The following is a 27,305-nucleotide window of genomic DNA, read 5'->3' as shown; positions in this document are numbered from 1 at the left end:
ACTGACATGTTAATGGAACTAAATATAGCTAAACTGGCCAACACTGGCTTGAAAACTGTAGACTCGATCGGAGCAGCTGCAGTCACGTCTGAAAGCCACTGCTAGCTAATTGCAAACCAGATTACTTCATTACTAGTCACTAGTAATCATTTGTTTTGTACACTAGCGTTTTAATTAACACTTTTTTGTTTCTCTACATTAGAGTTTTGTCCCCAGCGGGTTTTGTTAATTAACAAATAACGTGGCAAAACCCACAATCAAAATTAAAGACATTTATGGTTTAATTATTTGCGTAGTCAACGTTCGCGTTCATAGAAGAATGTTTGAGCAGAGGACGTAGGTTCAAGCCAAGATCACAGAAAGGAATTGAACCCTGGTGTTCATCCCTTTGACTTCGTAACAAGTAAGCCTTTGTAACACTGTTCATTTACGTTTCTCAATTCACAAGCCCGGTCTCTCGGGTCTCCCCAATTTCATTGTAGAGTTTAGGATGATGAAGTTTATAGACACCCCTACCTATTCTCCCGATTTGTGAGTTAATAATGTTTAACAGTTCTTGGATGATTTATACAAAAACATTGCAAAAACCTCATGTATAGAGTGCATTAATTAGAAATTTGCACTATTTGACTGTCAGTGTCACGCCCCACCTACCTACGTCAGGTCAGACAGTGGGTGAGGATTAGTAGAGGCCTTCATACTGTTACTTATCCCCAGGGTAGGGGCATTTGCAGCACAAATAGCCATACAATATTGTTTGTTTAATGGACCTATCAATGTAATCTCCGACTACCACAGATATGGGCTGAGATGGGGGGAAGGCCGGGATTTTCACTTCTGAAAATTACAAATCCCCACCTACTAGCTCCGAGTAACAAACCCCAGGGATAGTCAATTGTTTTTAGGGTTTTAGTAGAGGATTTGCAACTAGGAAGTTGTCACCAGGAGTCAGAAATTTGTCACCAATAATCCACAAATATCTCAGTCGTGGATTGTTATTGGTAGTTTCTGCCCCTTGCATGCAGACATGAATCCACTGACAAAATAATTATTATTACGTATAGTCATGGTCTCTTGCACCTATGCTACTCCTTGGGGAATGGTTGGCTTCCATTATTGTGCTTAGAAAATGGTATGTAAGAAATTCTTTGAAGTCTGATTAAAATGCCATTTAATTATTCACAAATAAACTCATGGTTGAGTCTCTTATCACTAAGAGACTTGCGGTTACCCACACCATGGCGAGGGGCATAGCTACAACCTCCTTTTCTCTGCTTCTGGTGCAGGGGTAATGGTAAAACCTGGAACGGAGAAATGAGGAATCGGAAATCAGAAATCAGAAACGGAGGAAACGACGGAAACAGTTGTCCTCCTGCGCACGTGCTGGTTGGCTACTGTACGCGTTCAGCACTGTAGAGTGTTGAGTTGGACTGAGCCTAAGTAACTCGGAGGTCTTAAGAAATGGATTGGGGTTATTGGGATGAGGGATCTGGAGCTGAGGACGATAGAAATAGAGAAGAGTTAGAAGAAGTAAGCTGCTAGCTGATCTCATCTCTATACACGTATACCTACGTAGCGATCATACGACTACTCTGATAACAGAATTACTATCAGCTACTGACACCCTGCGCATACGTGGAGAATACAAACTTTGGATTTATCGAAACTACATTTTATCACTGTTGCGTTTCCACCTTAGTGTGGATGCAGTTACACCTACTGCCATATCGAAGATGGAGTCTATGGCTACTCGCTACTTGAAAAGATGGCTACATCTACCAAGAAGTGCAACACGTGTAGTCCTTTATTACCCGGGGATATGCTGCCCAAGTGTATCTAATGTTACAAGAGAGGCCAAGATTAGCTTGTTGTCATGTATCAGTGCTTCCTCAGACCCTAAGCTCCAAGAGCTGGGCGTGCATCTACATTTAGGGCAAGAATTTCTGCAATTTCAGGATTGTGATTATTCCATCCTATCTACAGCCTGGAAGCAACTCTCTTCATTACCTACTGCGAGATCATTATATGTGACAGCTAAGACTCAACTACTTAGTGAGGCTAAATCTACTTCTGAGGATCATCTTCAAACACTTTCTGTTCAGTGCAAGTTTGCAGACTCTGCAGAGCTTGAGACCTCTTGTCGAACTTGGAACCGATTACTATCCAGTATGCATCCTGGTCAGCTGTCATTTCTTTTGCGGGCGGCTTCGGACACTCTGCCAACTGCCATGAACTTGCGAAGGTGGAATATACAATGTCATGCAAAATGTGTACTTTGTGATTCCTCACGTCCAACTACTGCTCATGTCTTGGGGGGCTGTCCGGTTGCGTTATCTCAGGAAAGGTACACTTATCGACATGATTTAGTCATTCAGTCTTTGGTCGACAGTTTCATCAGGGTTTACATTGACTTGCCCTATATCCGGGTTTATGCTGACCTTCCTAACTTGCGAGCCAGTGAGTCACCCCCATCTACACTTCCACCTAATGTGATTGTGACCCCCTTTAGACCAGACATTGTTATCCATAATACCGTCACTTCTAGTATACTTTTATTTGAACTGACATGTCCATTGGACAGTGCCCACCATCTTGAGCAGGCTAGATCTCGCAAACAAAATAAGGCTGAATACCACCAAATTCTATCAGAGCTAGATCGGTTAAATGTTACCAACTTTTATGAGACTCTTGAGATCAGCGTTTTAGGTCACTTCCAGCAATTTTCAGTCACTAACACTTACAATGTACTACATTTTATTGATAAGGACATCAATATCACAAGGTCACTGGTTCGACGGATGCTGGATGATGCCTCGAAGGTTTGTATGACTGCATCCCAGAGGATTTTTATGGCAAGGGATTGCCGAGAGTGGTTGTGATAATGTACTTGTAATTTAATATTTTTGTTTTGTTTTGTAATCGTTTTTGTTTGTAATTGTAATTACTTTTCTCCCTTGCCATACCCACGTTGGTATCACTTGATCACCAGCCTTGTGGTCGCATGTGACCGAGGGTTACTGAATTTGTAAATGTATATACATGTCTCATTTATTATGATGGTTTCAACACATATTAGCAAAAAAAAACAATTCATTATAATTACTATCACAGTTTTTTTGTCATAAATTCTAAAATTTAAGTGTAGCTACATAACAGAAAAAATCAAACATGACAGCAAATCAACTAGTCTTGAGCAACCACTAGTGTCCAGTTCAGAATTATATTTTAATAGATAGCTCTTGCTCGATAAATCTGATGTGACCATCAGTCAACTTTGCTTTCACTTCTCCTGGAATGATAAGCTGTGGTCCACTGAAGGAAGGGCAGGCCAGTCGTAAACAAGAGAGTTGTAAATGGTAATGCGAATTAGATTCCCTCCCTAAAAAATTTGTGCCAGTAGCCATGTTTTGTACCAGGCGACGCTCTGCTCGTGCAACAATCAGTTGTAAATCGTTTGAAAATTTTTGACGGCATGACTGACAGACACGGATTTGATTAGTTTTAAATTTAAGAATGAAAGGATTAGCTGGTTGAGAGGCTGATTGATTGACGCTGGATATTGCAGGGGATGTCCCAGCTTGTTGACCTAAGGTGTTCCCTGCATTCATTAGAATTTGTTGGAGAATGTTAGCCACTTGTTTGGCAACAGGTGTAGTTACTACTGGGGATAACTGCTGTGCTGAGTAAGGTACAGAAGTGATACAATGTCCTGAAGTTGAAACAGTAGTTAGTTGGGATGGTGCAGTGACAACGTGGCACATCGTTGTGGATGGTTGCAAAGAAATCAAAGAAGACGAAGAAGCAATTCCTTGATTACGAACAACATTGCTCAACTGGCCTGTTGCAGTACTAGTACTTGCATGAAGTGGAGCAGGTGACACTGTGGTAGGCAAAGTAACTGTGGGATAGTTTATTGCTGGTTGCAATGGACTAGAAACATATGCTCCACTGGTTGTATTTCCCTGAGTTAAAGAGACCCTTTTGGGATCTGGTACAGTGGTCGAAAATCGAGATGAACAGGTCTCAACTGCAACCCGAGAGGTCCTTTTCCTTTTGGCAACTCCTCCCTTTCTCCCAGCTCCCGTTGGCATTCCTTGTAGGGCAATAGATGTTAAGTTTGGTCTGCACTTGTTAGCTACATACCAGGTTAAGAAAGATCCCAAGTCTCCATTTGCTTCAGCTGTAGCAACAGTATGTGCACAGATTGAAAACCCTTTGAACATGGGACACTTGTCATCACAACAATATTGCTGACTTTGCTTTTGATGTGGTTTCACTAAATGGGGCTGATCACCAGTAGTACTTTTCACTAGCCGGTCTCTGTTGCCTGAACTCCATGGAACCATTAGAATATGTCCTTCAGTTTGAGTAAGTGTTTCAGCCTTTTTCCAAATTCCTTGTATCGTTCCCTCAGATAAAGTATTAATGCCAGTGTTTTCTACTGAAATGGATAAGCCTCTATGTGTTGCTGCTGATGATGAAGAAGACGCATGTGTTGGTCCACATGAGTCATGAGTGGTATCACTACTATTACAGATAGTTTCATGCACAGGTAGGGTTTCCATGACTTTCTTCAAATGTCTACTACGCTGTTCTTGTGTTTTCTGAAACCAGCTGCTTTCTGGCACTTCTAACTTATATGATGGCATTAATCTCCATTCTCCCCTGCCAATCACAGCCTTTTGCATTTCAGATACTTGTCGATCACAGATAGCCTTAAGATGTGCGATAAGGGCTGGGAGTTTGTTCTCCTTCCATTCAACTTCATTTTTGATGACGTGATTGATTGATTCACTGCTATTGGTAGTAAACAGTGGTAATGGTGTTCCATTTATTTGGGCCTTGATTCGTATTTCAAGAAGTACTGACTCAATGATAATGGGTGCCTTTTCCTTTGCAAACCAAGCATGAAACTGTGGTTGGTTTTCCGGATTGATGCTTCTTTCTAGGTTATTCCACTTGTGCTGTACTGATTCCAAATAACCCAGAAACAACTTCTTATCTTCAGCATCAACCATTCCCTTCTCAAAATGACTACCTACTTGAGTACCAATATGTCAGCAATGATATTTCTAGAAATTTCCTGTGAAAACCCAAGTAAACGGAGTTTGTCCTTTATATTTTGATGAAGATGATTAGTACACCTTAAATGGACAGCATGTGGGAATGCACAGCTGAATGCTTTAATTAGCTCAGACTCTCCGTCTGTACCGAAAGCTTGGATATTCTTCAGTGATGGATTAAGCCTAATTAAAGTTGAAGCAAAGTAATAGAAAGCATTAAATGTCTTGGTCTGGTGTATAAGCACTGGTCCTAGTAAAAGGGGATGGTTGGTATATTTGGGAGGTGCTCTCATTAGCATGTGTTGATAAGTACAAGGTGTTACATTAAATGGACCAAGGTTGAATGTAGGATCGACAGATAATATTGAAAAAACATTACCAGTAGTAAACCTTTCCATATCTGATAGCTGATAGTCAGTTGCTAGGACACACATAGGTTCTGGAGTTGCTTCCACTGATCGAATATAAGCCTCATGTGTTGCAATGGTGGCTTTACATATTTGTAGAACTTCAGCCAATGTATCATACTTGACTGAATCAGACGTACAACTAGAAAGATTTGCAGATGCTTTTACAAATTTCATAGCATTGTAAACTTGTTGACGGTTTCGAGGTAGATCACAACTGGCTTTGGCACCCACAATTCCTCCTGCTCGATTCTCCACATCTGTTAAATTCTGCAATGCTGGCTTCTTATGTGTTGCATTTTCTTGCACAAGATGTAGTGTACTTGGCTTAGTGCGACGAAATGGCATCTTTCCCTTCGAATTGCCATGAGGCCGTAGTTCAACAGCATGTTCTTTGTTGTCAAAAGTATACTGGACAAATGCTAATTGTTGAAGATTTCCACAGTGATCTACATGATATAATGATGCAAAGTTACTTATGCAATTATACGTAATCATCCTATTACAACAACTACTGCTGAAACAATTAATTTGAACAGTGACAAATCTGATTTAGAAACAGTTACAAGGCTCATGGTTGAACACAACCTATAAAACTCATAAAATGTGTACCATATTTACTTGATCTGTGCCCCAGGTAGGGGCGTACTGAGGAAGGTCCCTGAAACCCCTTTGGATTTTACACACTACTTGAAACATTAAGAACTTGAAATTTCAGGTTTCCAGAATCTGTCAAGTTAAGCAATATCCTAACATAATAGTCACTTGGCTGTAGTGGAAACCCCTTTTCAAAATTCCTGCGTATGCCCCTACTATTATTTTTTGAATAAGGATAATGCCCTTCAAATAGTGCCGCACTGTAGTAGTAGTATTATTCGAGGGTGTGCTATTATTATTTGTGACTGGATTTTAGAAAACCAATCTAAATCGCACATTAGAAGTTTCGAGATAAACGCATTTAAAGATTTTAAGCCATTGTAACTTGCCAAGGATAGCGAGCACGCGTACGAAATTTACACAAGAGATGCACCAATTTATTACCTTTCAGACCACTTCCAGTACTTCTAGCTGCTTGTAGAGGTTCCCACCAAATAAAATAGAAAATCTGAGCTGTTGGACGAGTGGAGTGGTATCACCAGAGCTAACAAAGGGGTGGGTGGTGGGGGCCGGAGGCGGGATAGGGGTTAGACTTCAAAATGGAGTTCTGGCGTGATTTGAAGGTCAGACACGAGATTACAGGGCTGTACTGGCTCCTTAGTGGTTGATATACAGCAAAAACCAAACAGAAAGCATCTGGCCAACTGTATGAGGCCATCCACCCATTCGCCACTGGTTCCCTTGAAGCCAGGTTCCTCAGAAGGCCAGAAACCGCCACTCGAGGTCTTCACACCACCCAGAACAGACACTTACTAAAACCAGTCTCGAGTGGTTTGAGCAATGCTGAGGGTCAAAACCAATAGTATAGTAGTGTAGCTATTCACTGGTGCTGTTAGTTCAATTTTACCTGATGTGCGATTTGGATCGGTTTTCCAAGATCTGGTCACATTTTAAACCTGCCACTACTATAGCTATTCTGCATTATAGGTTCATAAACAATCACAACACGTTGCTATTTGCTTATTCTATACAGAACCATTCTTTCACTCAAGTACTCATACAGGGACGAATCCAGACTTTCAAAAAGAGGAGTTCCACTTTCGTTTTGGTGACTATACTTCACACAATTTGTAAAGCTGAGACCAAAATAATAATAAATAAAAGATTTAAAGTACTCTTACTCATCTCGTCAGTTCACCTTACTACCAATTGAGGTCATTAGGTTACATTATTCCTCGCTTTATTTTTATAATGAATGCTCTATTAGGGTGACTGCTCTATTAGTCTAAAGTTTCGATTTTGGTTTTACTGAAGCTAACACAAAATGGGGTTCCATGGAACCCTCTGAACCCCCTGGATCCGCCCCTGTCATAGCCAACCATGTTATGCTTCATGATACATGGTCAATTTACTAACTAATATCTGGAATTTCAATTATCTGACAGCCATTAAGTTTTACCTGGACAACGCCTTCCTTAAATTGAGGTAGACATTAGTACTAAAGGTATGAGAACACTAGTAAAAGGTAATCACTAAAGTATAATGCGGTACTATTCGAGGGTGTGGTACAATCATCAGAAACAAGGATAAAGACCTTCAAATAGTGCTGCAGTGTGGTACTATTCGAGGGTGCAGCACAAATCAAGCAAATACGGTAATTGTAATAACCAAGGATTTGATTTGGATTATAAGAAAGATGCATAAGAAAAAAACAACAAGAAAAGATAATATGCTTGTTTGTGAGCCATACATCAATTAAATCACAATTAGATCATTCATCCACTACATCAAAACTGTGCATGCATTGAAAATATTTGGCCAGACATCAGCTACCCTATGTGACAATTCACTAATGCATTGCTTAGGTTGAGTTCAGAAAAAGCCAGGAATAGTTTTTAGGGCACCAGCATGCTTGCAGTTAATCTTTCAATAACGTTACAGAAAACATTTGAGTATACTGGCATGAAAATACATTGTGTTACATACTGTTTAATTAGTAATAAATTGCTAGCACTAATAACAGCATACTGTGCATGCGTATAAATATAAATCCTAAACTCATTCATGTGACTAGATATACTTACCTTCTGCTGTAGTGATAATTCGTCTGAAGTCTGGAGAGTCAGAGTGACGGTAATACCTTCGAGTTAACTTGAAGTGGTGCGACGTGCTTCCGAGTTTGGTCCGTTTATATATCTTGTGTGAACCATCACCTTCTCGGTGGACACTGATATAGGTATTTGGGGATCCATTGTGTTCCCATATTCCATTATCATCTGCTCTAATGTCAGTTGGATCATCGAGAGACTGCAGGTCCACAACATAAGCTGAATTCTTGCAAACAGAGGTTGGTTGTCTTGTGCAGATAAGACTATTGTCCACTGATTTTAGCACTACTATATGAGCTAGTTGTTCCATTGTGAACTGCTCCTTGTGCCTTGTGTATTTGTACACAGGTGTATCGTCTTTTCTATATCAAAACAACAAATATGTACCTGACTTGCATGGTACTGTGCATGCACAATGTTTAGGCAAATGCAATTGAAGTTGAACAGTTATGATTGTATGTATCCTAACAAAAAATGTTTCTATCAGTTGTACATACCAATAGCTCATGTACTGTAGCTACAAGCTGGTTAAATAGCATTAGATTACTGGAGAATAGTGATCATCATACTGATAATTTGCAATACTGGATACCAGAAATGGACAATATATTCTATTTGGTGGTAGTCACCAAATAATGTAGGATAGTAGAACGTAGAAAATGCCTAATGCGTGGGGACAGCTATTAAGGAACAGCATCTATGCCATTCTATATAATGTCAGTGCCATAGCCAAATCAGGACATTTATTTTATTAAAGACACGGAACATAAGTCATTCAGTCATGCAACACAGGATCTTCCCACAGAGAGATGGGAGGGGGTGGTGCTGTACTACTCCTTGCTCATAATTCCTATTATGTGGTAAAAGGAATGCGTAATTAACTTTGATGCTGGTAGCAAATTAATGATACTTATACCGCTCTACTTTACTTTTCTGTGCAACACACATACACATGTCCACGGAAGTAAATATTAAAAAAAAGAGTTATGCATTAATTTGCCCACCAAGTGCTGGTAAAAGGTCTGGTTACATCATTAGTACTGGAGGCTAATGGCCAGGATGATTAATCTCAAGAATGTGTTTACTACATTCAGAGATGCTCAATCCATCAATAGTGATATGTAGCTAGAGGAGGAGCCCATGTACTGAAACCCACACTGGGTGCTAGTATTTGATTAAGAGTTGTCCTGTGCATGGTCATACAATATAAGAATGTGTAAACTGTGCACTTTAGGCTATGCAATAATAATAAAACCTTATATCTCGAGTCCAAGTATTGATGATCAAAAACGATTATCTCAATATTAAATTATATACATGCATGCATACTGTTCATGAACAGTAAGAAGTTTTAGGAAATTCAGTTATAAATACATTGAGTAACAGCAAACTGTTTTAAGTTTACCTCACAGCATTATATAGTTTCATACAGCAATATAGCCATACCCAATTGTTGATGGATTAGAAGATGTTGGCTCCTTCAAGTGTTTGCTGATGTCAGCTGCAGCTTCATCACTGTCTGATGTGTCACTGCATGTGTGCCAGCAGCAAGGCAGATACCATTAATTGCAATGAACAGTCTACTATTGTACCTGCAGTTTGCCAGGGTAATAGGAGCAGCTGGTAGCTCGTCCGATTCACTATCACTCCATCTACACATAGGCTCACTGTTATTCGCATCACTGCTTGAGTATATCTAAGTTGCTGGCACGATTGGGGCGTACCGATAAAGCATACCTGCTATAACTGTAGGTAGACATGCACTCTAATGCCTGGTCTTCCTCGAAATCGCTCTCCACTAGAGTTATGGCACTACTTTTGGAGCTGCCCAATTGATTAGAGTAGTCGTATGATCGCTACGTAGGTATACGTGTATAGAGATGTGATCAGCTAGCACTTACTTCTTCTAACTCTTCTCTATTTCTATCGTCCTCAGCTCCAGATCCCTCATCCCAATAACCCCAATCCATTTCTTAAGACCTCCGAGTTACTTAGGCTCAGTCCAACTCAACACTCTACAGTGCTGAACGCGTACAGTAGCCAACCAGCACGTGCGCAGGAGGACAACTGTTTCCGTCGTTTCCTCCGTTTCTGATTTCCGATTCCTCATTTCTCTGTTCCAGGTTTTACCATTACCCCTGGTGCAGACCATTTCCTAAGACAGTAAGATGCTCCACAGTAGCATATTCGAATTATTAACGCCTGAGGCAGAGGTGTTAGAATGATGCAATGAAAACTGAGGCGGAACAACTAAAACTTACAACAATGCAACCATGATAATACTTGTATGTACGTGCATAGTTATGTTGTATCAACAAATATAGTGGTATTGTTCATCGTGATAAATACTCCTGTGTGATGACTTTATCATGGTGAACTTTAATAGTATCAATTGACCCCAATCGTATGTTGAGACCTGGTCTAATCTGTTGGTCGCCTTTTCTTTGCTGGCCTTGAGTAAATTCAGCTTTGTCACAGCCAGTGCTGTTTTAAGATAATAAATCAACATTAGTTTATTAGAAATCCGACCAAATTACCTTCTCACTTCTTGTGTAATTGTGGGAACAAAACTGTTCATGTGTGTAAGGACATACATTGTACACCATATGAGCCCATTGTTGTCCTGGTGTAGTTCCTACCATTATTATGCAATGTTTTATAGGTGTGGAATAGAATTATGTTGATACTTATGTTTTTATGTGTAGGTACGGGGAGCGAATCTTGACAAAGTGATCAACTGATGTGCTATTGTCTAAAGAACACATGATGAGAACTATATGCATCATGCACATGTAATCGCATCCCTTAAGATCATGTACAGTATGTTCTATAATATTTTCTTTTAACAATAAGTTTAATAGTATATAGTAGATGATGTCATAATGTTATTGGCTAATAATAGTTGCAATTGTTGCAATAAATAATAGTAGATGTGTGCCTGTAAAAGAGGCACATGTCACAAACATTTAAACTGTTTATGCACTAACCTTTCATGATTGTCATGGTGGCCTCTTGCACTGGGGCGATTAGGGTTATATCTCCCTCCCCTGTAGATAAAATTATTTTTATATTGCTCAATTTTGTAATATCATACCTATTACCACCTCTGTAGCCACGTCCTCTTCCTCTGAAGCCACCTCTACCTCTCCCACCCCTTTGACGCCGTCTTTGCTGAGGAGATTGTCCTGTGCCCCTCCAATTTCCTGTGCCCCTCAAATTTTGATGTCCTGTGCCCCTCCAACTTTGAAGTTGTTGTGGTGGGGCGGTAAGGGGCCTCATTAACCCATGTTGCGGTTGAGGAGTGAAAGGTCTTGCTTGCGGAGGGGTAGGTGGCCTTGGTTGCTGTGGAGGAGTGGGTGGCAGTTTCTTTTTGTTGGGTGGTGGAGTAGGGGGCTGTGTTGCGTTGGAGGCCCCGGAAGACGCTTCCAGCAGAGGGGTGTGTGGCCCATATGTCCTTGGTTCATGGCTGTTGGTGGTAGGCAGTGAAACTTCCATATCTAGAAGTTCTTCTCCAGATTCAGTCATTTCTAAAACGACATTAGAACAATACTAAATGCGCTATCCCATAGCTACATGTATTACCAGGTAATAAAGCCAGTCCAGCTACACTCGACGCTAACAGTGTCAAAAGTTTATCGCAAAGTGTATTAGCCAGGTTATATTAGCCAATGGAAATTTCTATCTTTGGCGGCCTAAGCAGAAACTTTTGGTGTATGAGTGCGGGAAGACATTAGCTAATTATAATTGCGCTTCACCTAATACGCTTGCGCTTCGATTCGCACTATACAGGTAGCGCTTCGCCAGCCTGTGGCACATATTACACCAGCCAAACAAATAATTATATATAGCAAAAGTCTTTGTGTCAGAGAAGTGACCGAGGAAGTGACACGGACGCTACGTCACTCTAGGTGATATAATAGATCAAGTGATGTTAGAAAATTCCTTTTTTCCATAGGGATATTCCCCTATTTTATCACGTCTACACAAAACTCACTCTTTAAGTGAAATTCTATTATCAAATTTAATACCAACAATTGCCTTTTGTGCTTAATAATATACAACAAATAGATAGATAACCAATACAGAGTCACTCTAGATAATACATTATTTCTGTTGTTACATCCTTCCTCCACACGTTTCGAACCCTTTAGGGGACTCAACACTACTTGTGGAGTCCTGAATGGTGATAAATTAATAGATACAAGTTATCACTACAATTGATGAACTTACTATTTTTGTTGTTTGTTAATGTAACCCATCCTTCCTCCACACATTTCGAACCCTTTAGGGGACTCAACACTACTTGTGGAGTCCTGAATGATGATAAATTAATAGATACAAGTTAACACTACGATTGATGAACTTACTATTTTTGTTGTTTGTTAATGTAACCCATCCTTCCTCCACACGTTTCGAACCCTTTAGGGGACTCAACACTACTTGTGGAGTCCTGAATGATGATAAATTAATAGATACAAGTTAACACTACGATTGATGAACTTACTATTTTTGTTGTTTGTTAATGTAACCCATCCTTCCTCCACACGTTTCGAACCCTTTAGGGGACTCAACACTACTTGTGGAGTCCTGAATGATGATAAATTAATAGATACAAGTTAACACTACGATTGATGAACTTACTATTTTTGTTGTTTGTTAATGTAACCCATCCTTCCTCCACACGTTTCGAACCCTTTAGGGGACTCAACACTACTTGTGGAGTCCTGAATGATGATAAATTAATAGATACAAGTTAACACTACGATTGATGAACTTACTATTTTTGTTGTTTGTTAACGTAACCCATCCTTCCTCCACACGTTTCGAACCCTTTAGGGGACTCAACACTACTTGTGGAGTCCTTAATGGTGATAAATTAATAGATACAAGTTAACACTACGATTGATGAAGTTACTATTTTTGTTGTTTGTTAACGTAACCCATCCTTCCTCCACACGTTTCGAACCCTTTAGGGGACTCAACACTACTTGTGGAGTCCTTAATGGTGATAAATTAATAGATACACGTTGTTGTGATCTGTTTCCTTAGTAGCATTTATACATCTGATTATGCACATACAAATGATTCTGCACAGAGAAATCAACATAATATCTTTGTGTAAATGTATGGTAAATATATTAAGCCAAATATTTCACTTACTTAAAATGGGAGTTTTGGTGACTTATCCAATTTTCCTCCCCATTTACCACCAAGTATAGCATGCAACACAGCCACTATATGTCTGTGAATAAGTCAAGCAAAGAATGTTCGTATATTAGTAGTACAGTATGTCTCTTAACACCAATTTATTCTGTCCTTACTGATGACACAACATAGAAATGAGAGTGTCTGAAATAAATATACACACTCATGCTGGAGTAATCTCTTAGCATTTCTCTGTCAATATTAGCTGCACAAAATACACTCCAGGTGTTACTTCCTGCATCAAAACTGAAAATATTCGTCTTTAACATATGAGAAAATACTATCATTTCAAAATCTGTTCCCCATGTTCCATTCTTCAACATGTCACTGACATTATTAATATACTCTTGAACATTTGTAAAATTCAAAGGTTCTAAATAATTTGCATGTCCTTCTGAATCATGACCAACTAACAAGTGTTCAATGTTACAACATATGCGAATGCACGAAAGAGGCAATTACCATCGGCCTGTACATTAATTAGTGAATTTAAGTCAGGCCGTGTTAATATTACATCTGGGCCACCAGGTTGAAATTCATTAGCATGTGTGAAATGCATACCCATCCTTAAGCAAGCACTCTCTTGCCAGGCTTGATCAATTTGATAGTACCGATATTCTGGCCATACTGTCCTATTAGGCCCTATCACATTTTCTACGTCAGTAATCACACAATCTGTAGAAATTTTAATTTTCTTAACACCTTTTGAGCGCTTGTCTGACACATGATTTCTTTTCCTAGATAACTTATCATTTACAATTGAGGTATTTGTTTTTGATAGCTGTTTAGCTTGTTTTACTTTAATGTTTTTACTCATAGTTACTCTAATTTTTTTTTGTTTTAGTGAAGTCATGAATGAGTCAAAAGCATCCACCATTTATAATTCACATAAATGTACTTACATTACAGATTTCCTCGCATTATGTTGTTCCCTCTACAGTGCGTTGTCTAGGCTACTATGTGCCCAAATAGTCTCTGACACATACGTTTATGTATGAGTCCAAAAGTACATTTCTAGTTAAACTAAAAGTACTATTAATAAATTTTTAAGCACAAAATAGATACAGTACTTACATGGTTAGTAAATTCTATCTCCTTTGCTTTACCCACCACCTTTCCCGGCTAAACTCAACACATCATAGTTGCTAATAAGTAATGTTAGCAAGTGTTGTTAATTTGGTGTTAACAAGATTGCTAACACGTATATAAATTCTGCAAGAGAAGTTAAAAGTACATACAGTAATAGATACATTATTAAGTTACTTACATTATAGCCAACTCTCTTTGCTTTGCTATTCACACCACCTTCCCCACTCATATCATGACCATCTTTATACCCACAAAAATGCACTTGTAGCTGACTCAGCACACATATCCTTCAGGCTATATATATATTCTGCAAACAATATTAACTTTGAAGGGATACAAGAAAATTACCACAAGGCTACACTCTCCTTACTGATGGCACAACGTAGAAATGAGAGTGTCTGAAGTAAATATAAATACTCATAGAATGGTAGTCTCTGCGTCTATCTCTATCAATGCTGGCTGCACAGAATACACTCCAGGTATTACTACTTGCATCAAAACTAAATACATTAGTATTCAACATATGAGAAAAAATCATTATTTCGAATTTGGAACCCCAAGTTCCGTTTGTCAGCATGCTACTTTGGTTGACATATTGTTCAACTGTGGAACAATGCAATGGTTGTAAATAATTGGCATGTCCTTCTGAATCATGACCAACTACTAAGTTCTCAATGGAATGCATGTAACTAACTATTGCATTGCGCATTTGCATGTGTTGTGATTCACTCCCCGTTACAACGCATGCCAATGCGCGGAAAAGACAATTACCATCAGCCTGGACATTGACTAGTGAATTCAAGTCAGGTCGTGTTAAAATTACATGTGGGCCACCTGGTTGAAATTCGTTGGCACTTGTAAGATGCATACCTGTCCTTAAACAAGCATTCTCCTGCCATGCTTGGTCAATTTGATAATACCGATATTCTGGCCAGGTTATCCTATTAGGGCCTATAACGTTTTCAACATCAGTGAACACACAATCTTTACAAATTTTAGTTTTCTTAACCCCTTTTGTGGACTTGTCTGGAACACGATTTCTTCTTCTGGTGGATACATCCACAGATTTTGCAGTTGCCTTTTTCCTTTACCTTTGTTGTTAGTTTTAGCTATGGTAACTCTTACTTTCTTTTTCTTATTCTGATTAATAGCTGATTCAGAAGATGGCACACTATTAGAGTTATCAGCTTTTCGAGGCTGCTCGGCAGTTAAATTTGCATTTGCATGAAGCATGGTAGCAGCTTCACATGCCTGATACATTGCATCCAAAGCAGTCTCCATATTGCCTTCCACCGTGGCACAGCTAATATCATCATGCTGTCTATCTGGGTATCTTACAGGTGGCCCATCATATGCTGTTGGTCTGATTTGGTCAAAACAGTCGCACCATTCTAGTAATTGTCTATAGTAAGGTGCTATTTTTATTGCACTGGGTGAAAAATCCCATAGGGTTAAATCCTCAAGTTTCCTTACTCTACTGAGTGCAACATAGGCTTGACCAGAAGCAAATAAATTGTTATTTAAAGTTACGATAGCACTGTCTACTGTTAAGCCCTGTACACGATGCACAGTTACTGCATAAGCTAACTGTACTGGAAACTGTGATCGTAGTATTGAATACGATGCACCTTTAATGTCTATTCTCTGTCTGGTTCTTGCAACAGGGTACATGCTATCAGGATTTCCTAGTTTGCACACTAATATACAATTAGGAGTCATGTCCACCAACCTTGTGATACTTGTAAGTTAAGTCTCAGCACTATGCGACAACCTTTCTTTAAACTAATTCTATCAGGTAGGCGCATGGAATCTCGTTGTAATCTTTGTTTGTCTGCCTCTCTCAATGGCTGACCATTACTATCTGTGTCGTTGGCCTCGTATTCATGTGTCTCACCATCTATTCGTTTTAGACACTCCTCATTGATTAAGTCTACCTCTTTACGCTTGGAGCATATTATAACAGTTCGGGTCAAGTCCACTGCATCAATATCAACATCTCTCAGGCGACTTTTTAATACAGAACTGACCGTTTCGTCACATTCTCCCTTCCTAATTTTAGTCAGTATGGAACTTAATTGTGTGTCCTTACTTCTGACTATTTCTCTTAGTTGCAAAATACTAAAGTGAGACCACAATTTTGTGTTAAATATATCTGTGTTTGAAACAGGTGGCAATTGTGCAGGATCGCCAAACAATAGTATATGACGTCCACCCCATGGTTTATAACGTCCATCCTTTGTAGAAAAGCGCCTACAAAGATGTTCCATTGTTAAAAAAATTTTGCAATCTATCATTCCAAACTCATCACAAATTATTATGTCAGTCTTTCTAAGTGCAGTTGCATCAACTGTTCCATTTTGGAGTGACGTTTTACCGGTAATATCTAACCTAAAGAAATTATGTATTGTTTTTCCGTGAATTAAACCAGCCGCCACGCCACTTGGAGCCAGTTTGGTTACTACCATATTACATTGCCGTAAGTGTTCTACAACAGCACCCATAAGGAAAGACTTACCACAGCCTGCAGCACCTACCAGTGCAGCCAATACTTGTGTATTACTTTGCATTCCACTTTTTAAATGCTCAAATGCACGTTTTTGGGATGGTGTAAATTTGCTCATATAGTCTTCTAGAGGTGCATGATGTGGAGGAAGCAAGCATTTACCCTCGCCATCATCTAACAACTGGTCTGTCACTTCTTTAGTTTCTTCATTATTTATTGAACCAATAGGTATTGTTGATAGAAACACATCTGCATCACCTTCATCAAGGAACCTATGCTCTACATACAGGTTGACAATTGATTTAATATTGTCGAATGAGAAGCCACGGTTGACAGCATCCATTAAATTAGACTTTGCATCGTGACTTTCATCTACTAGTAGCGATTTCCAACCTACCAATTTTTCACTCATATTTTTGCTACTTAAATTATACACCTTCAATAAACGTTTCACAAACTGCCGTTCCAGTAAATGGTAGCCAATGCTTTGTACTTTGTATTGCACTTTACTGGATTAACCATGCGGTATTTATTGAAATACAGCAAATCAAAGTTTGAGAAATAAAAATCCCCATAGGAAGCCCATACAAATAATTGCGTACGTAATTCTAATTGGAATAATGTGGCACCTGTGATAGCTGAAGTTTCCGAGTGTTTCCGCGTGAATCTGCTGCTGATGAGGACGAAGAAAGTGGTTCTGGGCAAACCGTATATGCTGATTTCGATTTTTCCATGTGTTTTTTGATTGGAGGACGATTGATGTTGGATTACGATGGAAATATGGCGCTTTTAAAGGTAAATCGCCATCTAACACTGCTCAGAATTCAGCATTACAATCACCCTGGGCTTCAAGGCACCCCCCTGCATCGATGCAAGTATAGTTTGAAGGTGAGCAGTTTGTTGTCTTGCGCGGAATTGCAAAAATAAGGTTCAAGGTTGAGCATAATCTTTTCAAAAGTGGAGACTGGCATGTCATACCAACCTTACATGGCTTCACACGTACCTGTTGTTATATTCTGGTGTGTTTACTGCTGTTTTGATCCATTTTATAGCAGCTTCAGTGTTTGTAATTTTGATCAGAAACTATTTATAATTTCTCTTTGTAGTACAGTGATGTCATTGTGTTATATAATAATTATCATCCTTAGTGCTTACAATGTGACAAATAAAGCTGAGCAATGTCCAAACAAATCTATATTAAAAATAATGTTGCTCTTACATTGTGTTATCTGATTGTCATGTTTCCGAAGTACGTGTTAATTGCGACTTGTGATGCCAGTACTTGCCATTTATAAAATATTGCCGATTTTTCTAGTTAGTTATCCTTGAAAATGCATTAAGTACCTGTGTATATATATTTAGTATTACATAATACACAGTTTTATTTATGCATCACTTGCTTTATTCATGTAATATTGTGAGTGGTCAGTCTACAAAGAAGTGGTCACTTTTGAGAGGTTTTACTTACTTCATATGCTGTTCTTCTTAAAATAGATATGTGGTGAAAATTTCATGTCGTTATTAGTTTCCTATCTAGATTTATGACACTTTGTATATTGTGTTTGGTGCCATGCAATATACATAAAAAGCATTGAAATGCTGTACACAAAAATCATCACACTGTCCACTTCTTTTCCTTATATCTTTTGATAGGAACCACTGATTGAGGTGGGGTTTGCACTAAAATGACCCTGACAAAATGCACAATATTTTTCATACCAATGAATGTATGGAATGTTAATTATTTAATTTAGTTGGAAATCTCTACTACTAGCCCAGCTACCATTGCTGGTTTAATCCAAGACGAAGGTGGATCAGACACTATATTATCATTTGAAGTTAATGGTATTTCTAACAAATATTTTTTTTCATAAAATGCTTCTTGATCATCTAAGGAAATAAATCTGTGCCGAGTAACGCATGCACGTGCTCGTCGTATCCAATAATTGCCATCAGTATCCATTAACATAGAGCCAGGAGGGTGAGCTTGTAACATTATGTACAATGGAGTTACAGTGATTTCGTTTTCTTCATTACACATCAATAACTTTTTGTGAAGCCAATGTAATTTTACTTTAAATTTAGCTACAAATTCATCATCTAACAATTCAGCATTATTTATTAAAGTGGTGGCTTTGGTGATGTCATCATCACTGACACTATCACACAAAATGTCACCGTACCCATTTTCCGCTAAATGTTTTTTACACACTCCTAGGATATCATCACTTAGTACATTACCTAGGACTATGACTATTCCAGAAGTCACGCTGCTATCACTACTATTTAAATTATCCACTAAAACATCTAATTTAGCACTAAGCTCAACCATAAGATCACTTCTGTTTTGCATAGACAATATCAATTCGTCAAACTCATCTATTCCCTTGTATCCTACACTAGGTGCCACACCCTTCTTTACACAATTTTCACCTTTACTCTGCTCTCCAGCATTTGCTTTTCGCCACCACTGAAAATACATTGGATATGTTATATCACACAATTTGTCGTTTCTCTCCATATAAGCTTGAAATTTAGACTTTTGGTACACATCAACTGAATTAGCAGGCAGGAAAGCAAGTGTTGCTTTATTCTTTAAAAATTTTTGTTTTGGCCTTAATTCAGTTGGCAGAAATTCAGTCATTCTGCTTATATGATACTGGTTAAAACCCAATTGGACATCTATTGCTTCACAAGACCCTACCACTCTGGTACGCAAATACTTTTCTGGATCGCTTGCATTTTCAGACAAATTAACCTGAAAACTTGGTTCAGGTTTAGAAACGTATTTGGCTAGATACATTTCAAACCCATGCTTTGACACATGTTGTATATTCATTGAAGCTCCCCAAAATAGAAGAATTTCAAGATTATAGGGTACAACTAGGCAGTCCTCTTTACACCGACGTTTATACAAGTAACGTATTCCTTCCTCGTCCAATTCCTCAACCAATTGGGGAACCTTAAAGGGAAACCCATACTTACATTTACTAAGGACTTTGCCACCGTATCCTTTGAAACATCTCTCAGGATGGCATTCCCGATGCATTTGAAATTTCTGTACCATTCGTCTAATATGTTGTGTCCTTTTATCATTGGGATCACTGGCCCGAGGTAGCTCAGCCATTACGACATTTTCAGGGGCAGTACCAGGCTTTACCCACACTAAAATATGCCAGTGGATCCCTCCCCTTCTCTGATATTCCTTTTTAGTGACATAGTCTGTTACTTCACCTACTGGGCCAGATTTCTTGTCCAAAAGCAAATCCATAAAGGCACTGAATCTTTTCTCGGCACCAAGCACAGACTCTAAGGGGTGAGAGCCAACTGATTCTCCTTTGTCACCTTTAGTGGATAGGTCATTGAGTTCCCATGGTTCAGCACTGGCTCCCCAGCCTTTCCTAATGGTTGCTTGAATTTGGGGCCAATTGTCATTTGGGGACAAAGTAATAAAATAGTCGGGAACTCCAAGCTGTTCTACTGTAGCTATAAGGTCGTACCCAAAAGACTTCCAATATTGTTTCGAGCCTGGAATCACACGTGGCACATCAGTGCCATACGAAGCATAGTTATCATTATCTTTTGGTCTGTCAGCTGCTATTACTTCACCAGCAGTTAAACTTTGCTCTAGTTTACTAACTTCTACTATTTTTTTACTGTTGTATTGCCGCAGCCTCATTTTAGTCATTATAATCAAACAAAAAAAGGGAAAATTTTGATCGTTTGAAAAATAACCTCTACAGTCCATCAACTTAGTTTTAGTAAAATGTGATAGCCTGTGGACACACTTGTAAAACCACCCGCCTTTTCCATATGGGAAAAGGTGTGGAAATGTTTTTTCTAACAAATATTTTTGTCCATACTGTACACTGGTGGTTTCCCTTAGCTGCTCAATGTTATCTTGTACCTTATCAGTTAGGTGTGACTTTGGATTTTGTATACCGGCAATGTCCATCTCACCATACAATGGTGAGTATTGTTCAAAATATTCCAAGTCAACAGGAAATGCCAAACCTATTGCTTCACTGTCTAATATTTTATTCTGGTCAAGCTTTAAAACATCTGGATTTACAATTTCCTGTCTAACATATCTATAAAGGGTTTCGAAGCGTGCTAGGAAGTCTTGGTATAGATGATTATTCTTTTTAAGCCAATGTAAAGCCAGTCTGATTCTTTCATATGCTTCTGGATACTTTACAAACTTATCACTTAAGTCTTCGTTTATTAATAAAAATCCAAACAATCCATAATAGTGCCTATCTAGCTTGTGTAAGGCATTTACCTCTCCTTGAATGTGACGCCACTGGTGCCTTTTGGCGTCTTTCACCGTTGTAGAAAAGATTCCACATAACGCTATCTGACAATGCTCTACTGGATTTTTTAAATTCAATATGACTTCAGGAAATCTCATATCCCATTCTTCTATATCTATGCCTTCATATTTTCCAACATGAAATTCAAATTCTGAAGGGCATTTTAATGTTTTGCATACAGCACATGCATACATTTTACCACTTTTATGACGGTACTCTAGTAAACCTTTACCAGCAGATAACATTGCCTTCTGGTATGCTACTGCTGGTATTTGTCCCTCTGTTAACTTGATGTCTACTAGGTTGGTATGACTATTATCTACTCTGGACCAAAGTATACTGCCGCAACAGTAACACATCCCAATTGCTAATGGCTTAGAGTCAAAGCGAACTTGTTGTGCAATCCTCTTGTTTCCTAAAGTTAGGAGCTCATCACTAAGCGACACGCAGTTCACATCTGTGGTGATTAGTTTGTCACTTGTATTTGATTTATATACCACAGGTCTTCCACATGAAACATGAAAACCTGCTTCTTCAGTGGTACCTCTACTATGGCCATTAGAAACCTTATATCCTGCTTCTGCAGTGGTACCTACACTACGGCCACTAGAAACCTTGTACCCTGCTTCTGCAGTGGTACCTATACTACGGCCATTAGAAACCTTATATCCTGCTTCTGCAGAGGTACCTATACTACGGCCATTAGAAACCTTATATCCTGCTTCTGCAGTAGTACCTACAGTACGGCCATTAGAAACCTTATACCCTGCTTCTGCAGTGGTACCTACAGTACGGCCATTAGAAACCTTATACCCTGCTTCTGCAGTGGTACCTACAGCACGACCAGTGGTTACCCTAAAGCCCGCTTCTGCACTGGTGCCAGTAGGCCTACCTATTTTTTTGTTAAGCACGTATCCACATTTACACAACTTTTTTCTTGCCAGCACTTTTTCATCACAATTTGGACAAGTCCTTAAAAAGTTTGGGCCTGGGTTACTTTCAACATCACCTGCTTGTAGCAGCAGTAGCATAGTAATAAAAACATGCATGGTAATGAATACCTTAACCGATACCGTAATGAAGAACATTAATTTGTCTACATGGTACTCACCTAAAGTTGTTAACCCGTAATTAGAATTACGCCTCCACCGGAGGTGATGAGTACCTATCGCTATTCTCCATTGCATTATGTCTATCATTGCCCTGCTTGTTTCTTCGCACTACAACAAAAAAATGTACGACAAGTAACAGGAAACAACTAGTTATTTTATTGTAAAATAACGTAAAAATAACTTCTGTAATTGTACAACAACTGTGAAACATTTAGCCCATCCGAAGAAAGCAGTACAGTGCCTGGTAACACCAGTAACACACTTTATTCAGACTAGTACTTCGACAGAAATTTATTCCAACATTGGCATTCCATGCGGTAAACAAACTAGTTAGGACTAACCTTCAAACACCTGTAAGTGTAAGTAATGCAGTTCAAGGCAGGAAGACAACGTTTTCAGTTTTAACTTAATGAACAAAAATATTTTAATGGCGCGCGTACGGCTGGTTGCTATGTATTCAGACAGGTTCTACGTGTTTGGCGACCTGTTTAACGCGCAGTGTGTACAACTTGTTTTGTGGGTTGAACGTGGATTTTGAGTGAATTGCGCTGGAAAGTTGTTGTTAAGGAGTTAAATGTTTGTTAGAATAAAGGCACTGTTTAGAAAAGTGTCCTCCTTAACGAAGGCACCCGAGAAAAAACGCTCACTTCAATTTGACGTTCGGGTTTCGTCTAACTCAATTCCGGTGAGTGTTCTTGTGTGCACTACGCAGTTTCGTCTGGACATTAATTAATAATTAATTATTTAATTATTTATGACGTCACGTTCTTATTATTATTATTACTTGGTTATGTAATTACTAGGCCCGGGGCAAATACAACCAAGTACAATCACCAACGGGACAGTCTACTAATGGGCATGTACAAATAGCGCATGGCCAACACAGTGTGTGCAGGTAGAAAAGATGCACAGTAGCTAATACAATTCTAGAGGAATTGAATGGCACATAAACATAAGGGATGTATTATTATGCAATTACAATCAGTGATTATCCAACCATGGAGATGTGAAGATGTAACAGCACAGTGTGTGTGGATGAAAAAGATGCACATACAGTAAACATAAGTGATATATACAATTACAATCGTGAGGGCCTACTACTGTTACATTGTATTGAATACCCGACCATGGAAGACCACAAAATGCATTGTCACCGCCCCTCCTGCATGATTTGAATTGTTTACAATGATTTTGAGATTGTTTTACTGTGTTACAATCGTGGAACTGGTCGAGGAACTGATTATTTTTACATCGTGTATTTCTCTTCTGAAACACTGATCAGCCGGGGTGACTCGGCAGGGTGAGAATTAACTGGAGACATGCCTGGGGCACATATAACCAAGTACAACTACCAACGGGGCAATCTATAAATGGAGCAATCTACAAATGGGGCATGCATGACCAGCATAGTCAATAGTGATAGTCACAGGTTTAACGATAAAATAACTATTTTGCAAAAAAATAAATTCTTGCAGGCTACATAAGTACGAGTATAAGAAAAATTAGGACTACACTGTAGGGTAGGAACAATGTACATGTCTATGTGTATATGCAAGTAGTCAGCAAATTTTTGCCAATTAGTTAAAAGTATAACGCACCACATATTGCTAAACTGCATGTACTCACTTAGAAGTTTATCAAGTTATCTAGCTTAACACAAGGTTCACTCACTATGTTTACATGTATAGCTATATTATGTGGTTTGCTTGACATATCATGTGAAGAAACACAAAGAAAGTCACGAAGGAAAGAATGCTACCAGTCCGGATATGGTGAAACAAACAAGAGAAGTGTGCTTGACTCTATCCAACCAATACTGTCATGTCGTTATGAAGAAAAATCAAGGCAAGTTTTTGGGTGATGTTTTATCACTAGCTGTGCCCACCCTGTCATCATCTTTACTATGCAGTACTATTGTACTGTATGATAAATGTGCCCTTGGGATGGTGCTACTGATGCAAGTTTTCATACTCAGTGGAGGATTTTAATAGTTGCATATGGTGACTGTTTTATTAGAGTATTTGACAAGACTACAAAATCTTGTGTACAGAATTAGTGTGTCTGTCTGCTGTGGGGAGGGACGGAGACTGTCGGTTGAGTGGTTTCCACAGCCTCAGCCTGTGCATGGAGCTAAAGTCCATTGGAGAGACAAGGCAAGGCAGGAGCCATAGGACCTGATTCAAGAGATTCAGGATATCACAACATTTTATTTCTACTAAATACATAACACCCAAGAAAATTTTTAACTTTAGACCCTCTGAAATTGAATGTGAGACGGATTTCAGCAGTTTAATAGAATAGTTACTACTGAATACTCTGATTTGCCTGACTGCTACATTAGCGTGACTGTTCTATTAGAGTATCTCGATCTTTTTAGTTAAGCTCGGATCTAGGTCTCGATTCCTGCTACGCCTCTGTCAGCCTGGTGCTACCTTTCAGTCCCACCCCTACTTAAATTACAGAAACTTACAACACTTCTAGCCAGTTTAGTTGTAAATCTTGGGCTCAGTTGTTTCACCCTTTCAATGCCGCTCCTCGTTAGTCTCGCGTGGCCAGACCCTTTTCACGCAGCCGCTTATCGATTGGAAATTATAAGCACCGCGCTACAAGGCACTTATAATTACCAATCGATAAGCGGCTGCGCGGAAAGGGTCTGGCCACGCGAGACTAGCTCCTCGTGCCGCTCAGCAGTTGCAGTAGCCATCCTTCTGGTCGAGCAGCTAGTCTATCCCAAACACCAGCTTTCTATGTAGTATGACGGTACCAGTATGGTACTCTAGCCAACGGCGGTTCATCCTAATCCGCTGAGTTTGTCTTGAAAAAGTTCAAAGTAGTATCTAACACCAAGTTAAACGTGCAGCGCATAGCTATGAACTGGTTGCTATAAGCTAAAACCGGTTCCGAACAGTTCTCAAACCGATTATACAAGTTCAATGTTTACTGTTGCACGTAGTGCATATAAACTGGTTGCCGTACACTCAAACCGGTTATACGAGTGGAATGTGTTGTAACTAACGTGTACTGCGTTTGAACTAGTTGCCAGGTACTGAAGAGATGTTACTATGGATAGCGCTGTATAGAAAACCTAACTTGGTAATAAAGAGTTGCAGAAACAAACGTGTCGTTTTATTTAATGTTCAGATATCGCTTCATCTAATACCGGTTAGTGTTCTGTTCTATACCTTGTAGTTTTCTGTGAATTAATTATTTATGACGTCACGTTTGTATTATTCTTATTACTTGGTTATATAATTATTATTGAATATATATTATTATAATGAATATATCACAGAAACATGCAGTGTACATGAGCTGGTGTTTGAAATGTCTCAACTCAGGATGCTACCTGTATCCTGAGAGCTACAGAACCTTCCGCAGAGTGGTAGCTGTTCCTAACAGCGCATTCTTTTGTAAGAGATAAACATTTCGTGAGTTTATGTCTAAAAGTTCCAAAAAGTATTTAAGCCACCTGGTGACAGATCAAAGTGTGCCAATTACTATGGGAATAATTGTTGTTTTTTTCTTCCATAATCTCTCCAATTTGATTCGTAAGTCTTGATACTTCATGAGTTTCTCTTCTTTTTTAGCAGAAATGTGTTTGTCTGCAGGTACAGCTACATCAATCAAACTAATGGTGGCAGCTTCCTTGTTTACTACAACAATATCAGGCCTCCTTGCAGATATGAAATGATCAACAAATATATTGAAGTCCCATAAAATGTTTACAGTCATTTTCTATAACACTAGCAGGACAGTGCTTCCACCAATTGCTGACTCTTTCAAAACTGCGCTTGCCACATAAACACCGATGAATATATCTTGCAACATTATCATGTCTGAGTTTGTACTATGTACCAGCTAATTGGCTACAGCCAGAGATCAAATGCTCTACAGTTTCTGCCTGGGAGTTGCATAAATGACACTGAGTGTTGGCAGAGCCAGAGTAAACTTGCTGAACTGCTCTGGTATTAAGAACCTGTGCAGTTGTGAGGAAACCTTCTGTTTCAAAAGTCAAGTGACCTTTGGTAAGCCAATATGAGCTGGCCAACTCATCAGCATTCTTATCCCGTAATCTAACAAAGTAGCCATGAAAAGCTTTCTGCAAATAACAAATCAACCTCTCTGCCTGTGTACGCATCACAAATTCACACTTCGTTTCAGATGCCTCAATCAAACCAGAATCATGAACAACTTTCAAAAGAGACTCCTTACTCTTAGCAAAATGGCGAAAGAGAGACCACTTTTCTTCATGCATCACATCTTCAACTGACTATTATTATTATTTGATTTTCACACAGTGTACAACTGGAATAAAAGTCCTATACAAAACCAAGTGCTGTACATGTACAGTGACTATAATGTTACATTTGTGACCAAATTTTGGAAAATCACCCTTATGGTCGCACCTGAAACAATTTAATTTTTTGAAACTAGCATGGTGCAGAAAGCACTTTCAAATATATCTAAAATTTTCTTGTAATTCAGGGTATCTATAGTTTATTCTATCCTTACTTGGGTAGGAATTCAACTTACAATGCTGTGTTTCAGAACTAAATATTTAACGTGTCAAATGCGCCCATAAGGGTGATTTTCCAAAATTCAGTCGCATTTAAATAACGTCCTGATGATAACAAAACAGACTTTTGCATTGTCTTCACTAAAGTAACTTGTAAACCAATAGTATTCAGACACTTAGTCAAATTAGCTGGGATAGAACCCAATTGCTCCTACAACAATTGGTATTATCACACATTAGACTTTTCATAATTGTGACCGGGCCTGCGATAATAGGGCATGTGGACACATGATGTTTGCCTACTTTTTCACACTTTCATCACTCATAACTTTTTGTACCATTGTGCTATGGTATTGTAATGTTCAGCTCTTAGTACGGATTTAATTGGCATC

General features: G+C 38.9%; 2 protein-coding genes and 3 long non-coding RNA genes across 7 annotated transcripts in view; 1 reads left to right on the top strand and 4 right to left on the bottom strand.

Moving 5' to 3' along the window:
• Positions 1 to 10,256, bottom strand: part of LOC136245826 (uncharacterized) — an 82,295-nt gene extending 72,039 nt beyond the window's left edge. The window contains exons 1-4 of one of the 3 annotated variants that reach the window (XM_066037301.1): positions 10,077 to 10,249; positions 9,913 to 10,031; positions 9,768 to 9,857; positions 9,591 to 9,705 (exon numbers count right to left, since the gene is read on the bottom strand). In XM_066037301.1, coding sequence (XP_065893373.1) covers positions 9,600 to 9,705; positions 9,768 to 9,857; positions 9,913 to 10,031; positions 10,077 to 10,145 — 384 coding nt within the window. In that variant the 5' untranslated portion in view covers positions 10,146 to 10,249 and the 3' untranslated portion in view covers positions 9,591 to 9,599. Of the gene's footprint in view, positions 1 to 9,510; positions 9,706 to 9,767; positions 9,858 to 9,912; positions 10,032 to 10,076 lie in introns of those variants that run through there. The other 2 variants (XM_066037302.1, XM_066037300.1) reach the window with 2 other exon arrangements.
• Positions 291 to 11,038, top strand: LOC136245827 (uncharacterized). The gene is made up of 2 exons (XR_010696144.1): positions 291 to 403; positions 10,881 to 11,038. It is a non-coding gene; the product is annotated as an uncharacterized lncRNA (long non-coding RNA).
• On the bottom strand, positions 10,918 to 22,331 carry LOC136245825 (uncharacterized). The gene is made up of 4 exons (XM_066037299.1): positions 20,911 to 22,331; positions 11,270 to 11,376; positions 11,163 to 11,222; positions 10,918 to 11,113 (listed from the first exon to the last, which is right to left on the bottom strand). The coding sequence occupies exons 1-4, from the start codon at positions 22,314 to 22,316 to the stop codon at positions 11,061 to 11,063; spliced, it is 1,626 nt and encodes a 541-aa protein (XP_065893371.1). The 5' UTR covers positions 22,317 to 22,331; the 3' UTR covers positions 10,918 to 11,060.
• Positions 12,228 to 13,479, bottom strand: LOC136245851 (uncharacterized). Its single transcript, XR_010696157.1, has 4 exons — positions 13,336 to 13,479; positions 13,091 to 13,173; positions 12,954 to 13,036; positions 12,228 to 12,351 (listed from the first exon to the last, which is right to left on the bottom strand). It is a non-coding gene; the product is annotated as an uncharacterized lncRNA (long non-coding RNA).
• On the bottom strand, positions 14,090 to 14,728 carry LOC136245852 (uncharacterized). Its single transcript, XR_010696158.1, has 3 exons — positions 14,648 to 14,728; positions 14,455 to 14,592; positions 14,090 to 14,403 (listed from the first exon to the last, which is right to left on the bottom strand). It is a non-coding gene; the product is annotated as an uncharacterized lncRNA (long non-coding RNA).
• Positions 22,332 to 27,305: the final 4,974 nt, after the last annotated feature.

The sequence above is a fragment of the Dysidea avara genome, chromosome 15, assembly GCF_963678975.1.
Source record: "Dysidea avara chromosome 15, odDysAvar1.4, whole genome shotgun sequence".
NCBI lineage: Eukaryota > Metazoa > Porifera > Demospongiae > Dictyoceratida > Dysideidae > Dysidea > Dysidea avara.
The sequence above is the reverse complement of the archived record's forward strand: the minus strand, read 5'-3'. Positions and strand labels throughout refer to the sequence as shown.

Bases quoted from the DNA above. Each gene is read 5' to 3' on its own strand.
- LOC136245825 (XM_066037299.1), bottom strand. From the start codon at position 22,316: ATGCTACTGCTGCTACAAGCAGGTGATGTTGAAAGTAACCCAGGCCCA. The intron at 11,377-20,910 runs ACAAAATCCAAA...AGGGGCACAGGA, and splicing joins GAGATGGACATTGCCGGTAT to AATTGGAGGGGCACAGGACA. The intron at 11,114-11,162 runs GTTAGTGCATAA...CCTCTTTTACAG, and splicing joins CACCATGACAATCATGAAAG to GCACACATCTACTATTATTT.